General features: G+C 48.8%; 1 protein-coding gene across 1 annotated transcript; it reads right to left on the reverse strand.

The window, feature by feature from the left end:
• Positions 1-1,138: 1,138 nt before the first annotated feature.
• FGF16 (fibroblast growth factor 16) lies at positions 1,139-11,634 on the reverse strand. The gene is made up of 3 exons (XM_084789788.1): positions 10,993-11,634; positions 3,259-3,362; positions 1,139-1,894 (listed from the first exon to the last, which is right to left on the reverse strand). The coding sequence occupies exons 1-3, from the start codon at positions 11,264-11,266 to the stop codon at positions 1,649-1,651; spliced, it is 624 nt and encodes a 207-aa protein (XP_084645914.1). The 5' UTR covers positions 11,267-11,634; the 3' UTR covers positions 1,139-1,648.
• Positions 11,635-12,246: the final 612 nt, after the last annotated feature.

Raw genomic sequence — 12,246 nt, forward strand, 5'->3', positions numbered from 1 at the left:
TGTTATCACTTTGATTCCAATCTCTTGTGCCCCTACTTTTGGAAATACCAGTCAAGAGTGCAGGTATTTGAAGCCAAGATAACTTAGAGCTGATCTGGGGGAGAGAACGAGCTCTGAGGTATGCCACAACTCCTCCTTCATTGTTGGGATTAGCACTAACCCACCAATCCACTTAGGAACCATTTGCTTGCAAAAAAAAACAGTAACAAAAATCTCTTTAGGGTGTTAGTTTTCAAAGTGTATCATGATGTGCTTAGGAATTCCCTGGAAAGCTTGATACCATCCAAGGTGCCAGGCCCTGTCCCAAATGTCTGCTGATTTCTATCCTTGAGCAGTTTCCAAGTGATGCTGCTAGCCAAGAAGAGACCTTGTGCTCTGAGCTCTAAGGGAATGTGCTGACAGTTTCCCAGAATCCTCTAGGAGAAGCCCTAGCAAGAGATGCTGGGGGTGGTCACAGCCAGTAGGATAATGTCTTCTAGCAGAGACTTTGGTTGACTAGATTAAAAACTCCTCTCCTTGCTGACTACAATTTTAAATTGCTTTAGCCTCGTTATCTGAAGTAAAAGTCCACTAATTAGGTCTCTGCCATTACAACTCTGGTCCCTCATCAAGTCCCAAGGAAGGTTCCTTTATGCCCAAGCCTTAACATTTACAAATGGGAGCTTCAGTAAGAGCTATTGGTTGAGGCTTCCTTAGAGCACCGATATGTCATGAGGACCAGGAAAGAGCATTAGGCCTTGAAGGAGGCCCCTAGATAATGCTGGATGATGGAATCACCCAGCTCAAGCTTCATGAACCTGCAGTTAGGAATTCTAATGACATGGAGAGAAAGAAGCTGGCCAGCCTCTTCATTCTACTGAACATACAAATCAATAGAATTAGACACTGGTTTATAATATAAAGACAATTTTATTGCCAATAAAAGCCTTTAATAACTCATTTTTTTCCTGTTTCAGTAGGACCTTATTCTTTCTGATGAAAATCCAGTCATAGCATCTCTCATTAAAAATAAAATTATTTTGAAATAAATAAATATATAAAATAAATAGCATATACATTTCATAAATAGTTTGTCCTTATGCACAGTATCCATGCTTACATCTTAATATCATTTCCTTGCAACCTACCCCATATCTCCCACTTCTGGTGGCCGGAAAACTGCATGTCAGGACGAATGAGAGCTCTGCAGAGCCAGGGCGGGGATGGCCTGCAGCAGGCCTGGAGCCCCTAAGATTTTCCAGACGAGGCTTTCCCAAAGCTTCTTAGGTAGCATCTGTGGCAGATTTCTTGGTCTTTCACTTGCACCTCATCTCAAGGTATCTGGGTAGATTGTGAGGCAGGACAGCCTTGACCCTTAGTCGGGGCCACCCATTCTTGTCATGCCAGCTCACGGGAAAGAACATGAGTAAAGCAAAAAAGTATATACAAGATTCCCTCTGAACCACCCCTCCCCCCACGTCCCTCCCCAAAATAACCCAACTTTGATATACACTTTGAACAAGGGGACAGCTGGGTCAAGTTGAACAGTAAGTGCTTCTCTGTTATCTAATTGATAGGAAAGAAGGATTGAAAAGCTACGAGTATAATGTTTGCAGAGCCAACCATGGCCACAGAGTACATGGGTGACAGAGGAGGCGGCAGAGGTCCATTACCTATAGCGGAAGAGGTCTCTGGACATGGAGGGCAACTTAGAAGGATCTACTGGCCTGGGTAAAAAGTGAGTAAATTTCTGGTGTCGTTTAGTCCTGTATCCCTCCCGGGGTGAGCCGTCTTTATTCAGGGCCACATAATACTGTCTCTCCGAGTCCGAGTGTTTGTACAAGGTGGAGGCATAGGTGTTGTACCAGTTTTCTTCAAACTGTTCCCGGAAAACACATTCACGTGTGAGTTTCTTCTGTGAGGGTGAGAAAATAAAGCAGAGCCCATTATATGACTATTGCTCCCATCTCGGCCTGCTGATGGAGAAATCCCGAAATAGCAATAGCACATTGAGATTAGAAAATTTCAGTCCTGTCTCCCCGTGTGACCAAGGCATCTTTCTTCTGAGCAGCACAAGCCCCTCCCAATTGTATTTTTTTCATCCCCTTTCATGAGCCACACAAAAATGTTTTGGGTATGATTTTCCCTGAAGGGAAGAGATTTGGAGGGGCTTACCTTAGCTGGCTCTTTAAACCCCAGAATTTCCATTACTGTGGCCTTCCAATACCCCATCTGGCACCCACAGAGCTCACTTCCTACTTAGGGCTAATAATGTTTGAATGCATCGAGATTACAGTCACCCACATCAACTGGCAAGCAAAGGCCATGGGTCTATATAAAGCTGCATGGGAGGTGAGCTGTGATCTCTCCTAATGAGCAGCCTGTCAGCTGGCAGGCTCAGAAAAGATCTCCTCGAAAAGCTCCTCCAATCTGGCTACTTCAAGCTGGCAGCTTCTGGGTCTCTTGCTCCTGGACCTTCTCATAAGTGATTCGGCCGCCATACTGCTTGCTGGGGGTACCCGATACTGAGTGCTGGGGACAGGCCTATCTCCAAGGTGTCAGGGAAAAATGTGTTCTGATTTCATGGGGGGTGTAGCCAGCCAGAAAGTATGCTATGTGACTCAAAAGTCCAAGCCAGAATACTGGGATCCCCTGAAAGGTTTAAGGCCAGCCAAGTCACCTACCATGCCCAGGGCTGGGCTAGCTTCCAGAACACAGAAAATGTACTGCAGCCAGCCCATTCCTAACTAGGGGTTGGGGCTGTCACCAGTTCCTGGAACCCTCATTCTTCCTTTGTTGGTGCTATTTGCCCTTTGGGGCTCCATTGAAGCAATCAGGGAAGTTGGAGGCTGCATTACTAACTTCAGAACCCTTACTGGAAGGCTGGCTCTTTCACTGTCTATTATTTTGTGCCTGTTCATCAGCTACTGCTCTGGGTACCCACTGAAACTAAGATGTACTATCTAGACGTGTTAATGCCCCAAACCCTGAGCATCTACTGACAAGCCAGCATGGCTTCTTGTTATCATGACACTAGCGGGCCCTCTAATGGAAAATAGGAAAGCAGACACATCACTGAAAACCTTGTTTGGAGGGAGGGCTGACCAGGTGAAGAGGTATTGTGGGGCGAGCGAGGCCTTGAACAGCCAGGAACAAGAAGATGCCAATCCTTTATAGTCAGAAAAGGACTTTCAAGGATAAACAATTTTATCCTTTGCTTTAGGCTGTCCAAACACTGGTGGGAATAGCATTTGACAACACAGAAAAGCTGCAACTTACTGATCCATATAGCTCTCCTCGCTCATTCATTCCTAGGTACAGGCCAGAGTCCACTCCCCGGATGCTGATCAGCCCCACAGCCAAGCTGATAAATTCCAGAATTCCTGGCACAAGAAGTAGAATACCATTCTGTTACTGACATGGAGCTGAGAGAAAGCTGTTCAGGTGATTGACGTGCTACCACTCACTTACCCCCAACGGAAAGGCATCCATGGGGAGTCATCTGATGATTTTGCAGCAAAACAAAACAAAACAAAACAAAACACAAAACAAAACAAAACTCAGTGAAGGTGTTCCATCTCTCCAAGCCTCTCTTTTTCCATGTGTAGAGTGGGAAAGCAATCCCTTCCTCTACTTAATACTCTTAGATGTGTAATTTTCTTCTTTATTTTGTGGTGTTGTGGTTGGAACGTGGGGCCCTGAGCACACTGGGAAAGAGCTCTATGATTAGGCTGTACCCCCAAGCCTCTTAAGCGTGCTAGAGTCAAGAAACCATTGGAAGGCATTCTAATAAATGTTCCTCCATAACTACGGCATCAGTGTAGTGGAAGACCACACGTTACAAGAAATGGCCAAGCAGTGTTCTCGATGCCAGGTTACCCTGCTCCTCCCTCGCACCCACCTGCATTGCTTTTCTGTCCTCTAGGCTGAGCATATTTTTCACCCTCTCAGCTCTCACGTCCTTAAAAAACAACATGAAGCTGTCAACTGCCTGGAACTGCCACTAATGAATGCCACACAGGCCATGCGCTAGGGTTGTTTGCCCTGTCTACGGCAGGAGGGAGAAGTTGGCCTGAAAAGCATTCTCAGCCTCTTCAGCCCCAGCTGACAAGCCTGTCACTCTCCTCCTTTCTCTTGAGAACTGGAAGCTGAGCCACAACTGAGTTGGCAGGTAGCGTTGGACCCCATACTGATTTGAGATGTTGCAACTTCAAGGGGAAAGGGAAGAAATTAGAAATGTCCCTTTAACTGACAAGGCTAGAGGTGAGGACTTGAAAATGTCTTTACTTACCCCATGAGAAAAAACAAAACAACCAATCAATTACGAAGTGGGTAAAGGGACACAAACTAAATCATGGGGTACTGAAGACTTCATAATTTGGTTCTAAAATAATACATCTATTAGCTAGATGTTAACAGTCAGCTCTGTTCTTTTTTGGTATCCCTCCCTCTAGCCACATTTTCAGCAGAGACCAAAAACCCAACACAACTGAAACACACACTGAGCTCACACACCTAAGCTGTCATGCCAAAAGTACAATTAGTAAGAGTAATATTTTGAATATTCTTCAGAGGACTGGTAGAGCTGAGCCTACAAAATAAGACATTTGAGGCTGTTGGGATGGCTCAGAGGGTAGTAAAGGTGCTTGCTACCATGCCTGCTGACTTGAGTTTGATTCCTGGGACCTACAGGGTAGAAGGAGAGAGCTGGCTCCTTAAGTTGTCCTCTGACCTTCATATGTGTGCCATGGCACATGCATCACGTCCAATCTCTCTCCGGGCTCACTCTCTATCTCAGACTCACACAAATGGAAAAATACATAAATTTAATAAAGATTTTTGGGTGTGGGTTGTTTTTTGTTTTTTGATTTTTTGTTTTGTTTTGTGTTTGGAGACAGGGTCTCTCTGTGTAGCCTTGGCTGTCCTGGACTCACTCTGTAGACCAGGCTGGCCTCGAACTCACAACGATCCGATCCGGCTGCCTTGGCCTCCCTGAGTGCTGGGATTACAGGTGTGTGCCACTGCGCCTAACTGAAGATCTCTCAAAAAATAAAAGAGAAAGCGTCTGGCAATGTGGCCCAGGCTAACCTTCTGCTTCTGTTCTCTCAAGTGCTAAAGTCAAAACTTAGAAGCACTGTGCCCTGCAATCCCGCTGAAAATTCCAATGGGAAGTTTCCTGTAAAGCTCTAACAGCTAGGCTGCCAATGGGTAGGTACTCATTCAATCGTGGTAGCTTTCGGGGTACCTACTTGCATGGCTCACTCAGCTCTATCTGAAGGAACCACAGTTCTGCCACTAGTCTTTGGGACATTTGAGGGTTGGTTATTCGGTCATCACTTTTCCAATATGCTGAGTCTTATCTTTATTCTGATTTTTTAAAAAAGCTGATTGTTGTTGTTGCTGCTGTGTGTGTAGTGTGCATGGCACTTGTGTAGTACTCAGTGGACAATTTTGGCGAACCCTTTCTCTCAGTCTGTCTTGGCTTTCCAGGACGGACCTCTAGCTCTCAAGCATGTGCGGCAAGTGCTTTGACTTCCGGGCTCTCATCTCTTCAGGCTCTTACTTAGTAGCTCTTATAGCACAGTGTGGATGGTTTTGGGAAGAGAATGCCATATGATAGGAAGGAAGGAAGAAGGAAGAAAGGAAGGTAGGGAAGAAGGAAAGAAGGGGTGGCATCACAGTGGTGATGGGGGGGCTGCTAATCAAGCACTGACTTAATGAACACAAATCGTAGATTATCTGGAGGGGGCTCTGCTTTCCTTAGCTCCAGCTGAGAGGGATGGGAATCAAAATCCAAAGAGCTTGCAAAGGCTTGGAAAATGGGCTGCTTCCAACAGAATAAGCATAATTACAGCCAGTAGCGAGTCCCCAAAATCAGCTTCTCAAGACAATCGTATTTGGGGTTTTGTTGAGGAGCAGTGAGCCTCACATGCACACAGTTAACCTTGCTCCGTAGTTCTGGCTTCCTACCATAGTTGTTCTGTTTGAGGGCTTTCCCATCACCTATCTCCCTCTTTATTTCTCTGTATCTTACTCCCATACACCTGCCGCTCCAGACCTGAACTCAGGGCCTTGCACATGCCAGGTGAGTCGTCTACCACTAGGCTCTACCCTAACCCCTGCGTGTTTTATGGAGAGCGTGTGCACTTTTGTATGTCTGTGCACTTTTAAAAAATTTTGGTTTTGGTGCTAGAGATTGAGCCCATTACCCAGAGTATGTTACATGTACTGTAATTATATGTAAGGCTGCCTGTTTCTACAATGGGGGGATGTGGCCTGGGTAAACTTAAATAGCAATGGTTTCCTGGATTTCATTGAACAGTTAGCTCATTATGATGGTGATTAGCAGGATCATTAAAAAGCTAACATAGGGTTGACATGTGGCTCTGCAGGTAAAGGCACCTGCTTAGAAGCCTTCCCACTTGAATTCAATTCCAGGGACCCACATGGTAGAAGGCAAGAACTTTCTTAAGCTTTCCTTTTGATTTCCACATGTGCTGCTGTGGGTGGCAGACATGCCTTGTCCAACACCCTCTCACTCATTCATATTCTCTCTCTCAGACACACACACACACACACACACACACACACACACACACACACACACACACACAAGACATAAAAATGTAATCATTTTTAAAGCTTAAGGTAGGACTAGCAAGGTGACTCAGTGGATAGAGTGGGTGGCTTCCTGGCCTCCAATCTGAGTTTGATTCCCTGGGACGGGACTCACATGCTGGAAGAAAAGACGTGCCTCCTGAAAGGTGTCCTCTGATCTCCACACATGACTGGTGCTTCTCCCTTCCTCCCCAGCCTACACATTACAAATAAAGTTTCAAAAAGCCAATGCAAAACACGTAACATTATCTGCGTGTGGAGGCATACATCTGTACTGCAAATACACGGGACTCAGAGGCAGGAAGATAGGTAACTCAAGGCCAGCCTGGGATACATAGGGAGATCCTGTCTGGAAAACACAAAACCACAACAAAATCAAAGAACAAACAACCAGGGAAATGGACACAGGCCTGTAATCCCAGGAATTAGGAGACTGAAAGACAAAGATCCCAAGTTTGAGGCCAGCCTGTGCTACATAGTGAAATACTGCCTTAAATCATTTAGATTTGTTTTCAGGTTTTGTTTGTTTGTTTGTTTGTTTGTTTGTTTGAGACAGGGTCTTATATAGTTCAGGCTGGTCTTGAAACTGAGTTCTCTACACAGCTAAAGATGACACTGAACTCCTGATCTTCTTGCTTCCATCTCCTAGGTATTGGGATTACACACTGTGCCCCTTGATGCTTTTTTAAAAATTAAAGTAAGTTTAACCCTAGTGTGAAAATAGGGGGGAAAAAAGTGGTGGTAGGCTGTATTTGGAGAGATCTAGTTTACTAACGTTAGAGAAACAACTACCTTACCACTGTGTTCTGTCCTGGCAGGATCACGCTGGGGTTCTGTGTCTGGCTCTACTGTGTCTAGAGAGGGCTGTGGAAAAACAGAAGCATGCTCAAAGTAGAGTGGCCTGGCTGCCAGCGATCCCATGCCATGCCTTGAGTCTGCTCTGGGTGCTAAACTCGGAGGGACACCAATCCTTGCTCCTAAAGATCTTCGCTTTGCTAAGGCAGGTTGCCTTTGCGCCTCTAATCACAGCTGTTCCCCTTCTCTCTCAGTATCCCGTGTCTCAGACCACTCTGAGCTCATTAAGTAGCAGAGGGCAGCCTGTGATCTCACTGTGAGAGACCTGGTATGAAAGCAAAATCATGAAACCCAAGAGGTGTGGCCATTTGAGTCACCACAGTTTTTTTTTTCTCCCTCCAACTCTCTGTGAACCCCAATGCCAAAGGACAGATCATACAGGATGTCGCTTGGATTGTGTCCATTAACAGGGGTCTCCAACAGCTGGAATCATCTCTGCCCAGCTGTCTTTGGGCATCACTTGCTTTTGCCAACTTTCCTATTAGTTGGATTCAGACTGTGGGAACCCGGTGGCACATGATGATGGAACAGATATTTCTAAACCTTCTCCTGAATCCCAGCCAGCATGAAAGGGGAGAGAAAACAAGCCATTTTCATAGTTTCCCAGCTACAGCTGGACAGGGGTGTTAACAGAAAAGCACCGAGGCAAAGTGTTAAGTAGACAAAGTTTGTCGTCAGTTCTCACACCCCTTCGGGGCCCAGGACCTCCATCTCCTCTGCCTCATCTTGACCTGCCCACCTCGTGCTCTGGCATTTTTTTTTTTTTTGACAGTTTCCAGACTCTTCTCTTCTTACACCTCTCTCCCCAGGGCCTCAATCAAAACGGATCTGTCCTGGGCCCCACTGTTTCAGAACCTAGCTAGATGACTGGCTAATGTGTCATTTAATCTGGTTCCCTCAGCCATCCTGTCAGACCTTCAGGGCCAAGACAGTGCTGCACTGGCCCTTTGCCAAATAAGAACCAGATCGCTCCAAACCCAAAGCAGCTGCAGCAGCCTGCACCATCCCACCTGGCAGGAGGCCTTTCCTCCAGTCTGGCTTGCAAGCCCTGCTCTGTCGGTCCACAGGTGCCCCGCAGGAATGTCAAGCTTTCTGTGAACCTCATGTAAATGCCACCAGCCAGGAGGGGACTGAAACACTCCTGGCTACCGACTGCAGATGGAGAGCTGGGAGCATGCGCGATGCCAACAGGTTATTATTTGGAGTCGGGGCTGCACTTGGGTTCTGCCTGCCTTGTTTAGAACACATGGATTCCAGGGTAATCCTTGGGGGCCCTGCTCTCCAATTACAACAAATAGCTATTTACTTTACATGGCCTTCGGAGACTCTCTCCTTCCCCCCAAGCAGAAATCTATAATATTTTATATCTTAAGTCTGGCCTACTTTACCCTGCTGGAATGCTGACTGCTAAAGCACTTATGGAATGTTAAAGTTTCGATTTATTGAATACTCTGGCTGATTAACTCAAATGTGGAGGGCGGAGAGTGTGAGCGAACTCAACCACCACCTCGTCCTGTGCCAAAAGCTAAACTGAGCGAGAGTGTGTTTGAAAGTTGGCAGGGGAGGTTATGAAGAGACAGCTTTGACCAGTTATCATTTCCTTTACAGGAAATACAGGGAATTGCCAAGAAGTCAGGGATGGGGGGAAAGGGAAAAGGGAAAGGGGCAGCTTTTTTTTTTTTTCCTAAAAGGCCAAACCCAGGTGGAGCAAGCCAGTTAAGCAGCAGCACAAACATCTCTTCCTCAGCCAGCTTTACTTCCTTTGGTTTCTCCTTAAACTTAACACCCCTAGCAGGTCTGGGAGATGAAAAGAAATCAAGATGTGTCTTTAGGGAGGCAATTAAAGACCACTTATCCCAAGAGCCTATTACTGATTTCTGTTGACCTTGTAGATTATTGGGCTCAGCTCAGGCACAGAGTCAGACAAACACTCTGTAGCAGCTGGGAGCAGTGCACACAACCTCACCAATTTCAGTGACACCCCCCCCCCCACATTTCACCATCATTTCATGACTTTGCTCCTAGACGTATACATACAAATGCACGCACATATATGCTTCGTTTATATGTGAGCCAGTTCAGTATCTTTAGGCCATTTCTGGGAGCCTCTGGGTTCAGGGTGGGAGTCTCATTCCGCGTGAAGAGGAACAAAAGGGGACTGCAAAATCACAAGCGATGGAAGGGAAGGAGGCCAAGCTAACACGCCCTCTCCTCCCACCCCACCTCATCACCCTTTTGAGGACCTGCTGCAAGTTTATACAGACACCTGCACCCCTCCATTACCCCTCCCAACCTACTGTACTCCAGCTCTGAGTGCATTTTTCCAGGATGACATAGACCTCATTAGGGTTCCTGCCTGCTCCCAGCAAGGAAGACCAACCCTGGTCCTAGCTGTTTGCTAGGCTTGGCCTTAAGCTGGCCTTCGTCTGCTCCTTCCTCCGCCCCCATTTTCTTTCTTTCTTTTCTCTTTTCTACTGAGTACTCCATAGGAAGCTCTAGAAAAGCATGTAGAACGGGAAGATGGGAAAACATGCCCCATGTCCTGTTTAAGAGTGGCTTGGGAGTAGAAAGCGCCCTCCTTGCTTTACAAGGACCTTGGGAGGAAGCAGAGGACATTGAGAGGTGGAGGAGAAAAAAGGGTAGCTGTCTTAGCACCTGTTTGATGGCTTAATAAAGAATAGGAAATTGAAAAATTAAAAAAAAGGCAAATTACTGAAGAGGGAGCACATTTGCTTAGAAACCTAAAGATTTCCGTTGCCGATCAAGGTTTTTATTAATCGTGTAATTAGTTCTGTATGTGACGAAGGCAGCTTGGTGCTCTGAACAACCAGTATAGTTGCAGGCAGCCAGAGTCAATCCTGCTGGGAGATTAGACATTTCCTGTCCTGGGCCCAAGGGACACCTGTTTCTGGGGCTGGCAGTGGGCTCCAGAGAGTTTCCTCACGTGGAGAAGGAGTTAGTTCTGGGCAAAAGATGCCCAAGACTTGCTCTTAAGCGAAGGGCACCGCGAATTTTTCCTAGATTCTCAGATACCCGGCTTATGCCTTACTGCCTGGATTGGCTCCTGCCCGGGTCAGAGCTACCCCGAGGATGACCAGTGCTGTGGCAGCCGATCCCCGCCAGATAAAAGGATTTGGGTGCGGGCTACTGGCCCACCATGCCCGTGGCCCGGGAAGGCTCCTGTAGTCCCCTGCCTCTTAGGCGAGGACTCCTACTCCTCTCCTGGCTCCACCTGCTTCCATCCGAGGCCCGACGTAGGGCTCTCACAAGGAGCCCTTAGCTCCGGGAGGAGGGAGGGTGGAGCGGCTGGAAGAGGCCGCACCGTGAGGCGCCTCCGCCCCCTCCGGGAAGCGTCGCGGGGCGCGGGGGGTCCCGGGGCACCGCAAGGCTTAGGGCCCTGCTACCACGTCCCGCCCCGACGGGCCCGGACCGCACCCGACCCGGGTAGGCTCGGCGGGCCCCTGAGCGACAGCCCGGTGCCGTCGGCTCCCCAGTCCGCGGTCCACCCACCTCCCTCTTCCAACCCAGCTGCGTCCTCACCGAAGCGGCTGTGGTCGTGGCGGGTGCCGTGCACGGTGCCATTGGGGAAGATCTCCAGGTGGAAGCCCGTGCGGCAGTAGAGCTGGCGGCGCCTTAGGATCCCCTTCAGGTGGGCGAAGTCTGTAGGCGAGCCGCGCTGCAGCTTCCCCTCGATCTGGCCCAGCCGCTCGGTCAGGAAACCCGGGGAGTCAGCTAAGGGCAAGTTCCCCAGAGACGAGGAGAAGCCATGCAGGTCCCAATCCAAGGAGGCAAAGACGCCCCCCACCTCCGCCATGGCGGGGCCGAGCCGGGGCCGCGGGGCGCGAACTGCCTCTCCCCACGGCGGGCGCTGGCGGGTCGGTGGCGGCGCTCGCTAGCTGCTCGGCTCCCCGCTCTGCCTAGCTGCAGCACACGTCTGTTCGCGTCCAAAGAACTTCTCAGCGGCGGGGAGCGTGGGGCAGCGCGCTCCTGACCTTGCTCTCAGTTAAAGTGCGGCTTCCCCTCCACATCCATCTCTTCTGGCCTCTCATAGCTGGCTTCGTGGAGCTATCAGATGCAAACAGCACTTTATATACGTACCCACTCCCCTTCCATTGACATATTGGATATTTAAATACAAGCCACACCTCACTGGCATCCCCTCAGAGATTGGTGTGTGGGTTCTTTCCCTTTTTCCCCCTTCTTGTATCCATTTGGCTCTTTTTGGGAGAGGGGGGTGGAGTGGGGAGCGAGCGAGCGAGCAAGTGAGCTTCACTCCCTCTTTTATTATGAAAAAAAAAATGGCAGGAAAAAGCTACACATTGCAGTGAGGCATAACTGCTTTTGGCAGGTTTTCTTAAACTGCTGATGAAATAACGGAGCCCAGTACGTGGAGGCCATCGGCGCCCACGGCCACGCAGGCTGGGTCTTCGGGGGTCTGCCTGTCGGTCTGCTGCAAGGGCCAACCCCACCTCCCAAGCATCCTCTGGTTGCTCCCCTCTGGAAAGTGCCTGAGACTGGGGCGGGAGGGCATCCTTGCGCCGCTGAGCCCCTCTTCTCTGGCCGAAAAGAGGCTGCGGAAGGGGTGTCTGGCTAGGGGCTGGGTTGCTCCTGTTCCTTTGTTCTGCTGTTCCCCCTAGTCCCACTCCCCACCTGTAGATCCACAGGGGGTTGAGGAAGAGGAAAAAGATCTGGAAGCCCAGTGCAGTTGCAACAGTAAGGACTGAGAGGCGGTGGAGGTCCCAGTAGACGCCAAGGCGAGGTGGGGGGGGGGGGAGCTTAAGGGGTCTGGGAGGA

Source organism: Acomys minous (genome assembly GCF_964271855.1).
Source record: "Acomys minous genome assembly, chromosome: 7".
NCBI classification, from domain to species: domain Eukaryota; kingdom Metazoa; phylum Chordata; class Mammalia; order Rodentia; family Muridae; genus Acomys; species Acomys minous.

Excerpts from the sequence above, each read along its gene's own strand:
- FGF16 (XM_084789788.1), bottom strand. The coding sequence starts at position 11,266 with ATGGCGGAGGTGGGGGGCGTCTTTGCCTCCTTGGATTGGGACCTGCAT. Across the intron at positions 3,363-10,992 it reads CCACGACCACAGCCGCTTCG|GAATTCTGGAATTTATCAGC; the intron begins GTGAGGACGCAG and ends TTCTTGTGCCAG. Across the intron at positions 1,895-3,258 it reads GAGGAGAGCTATATGGATCA|AAGAAACTCACACGTGAATG; the intron begins GTAAGTTGCAGC and ends TCACCCTCACAG.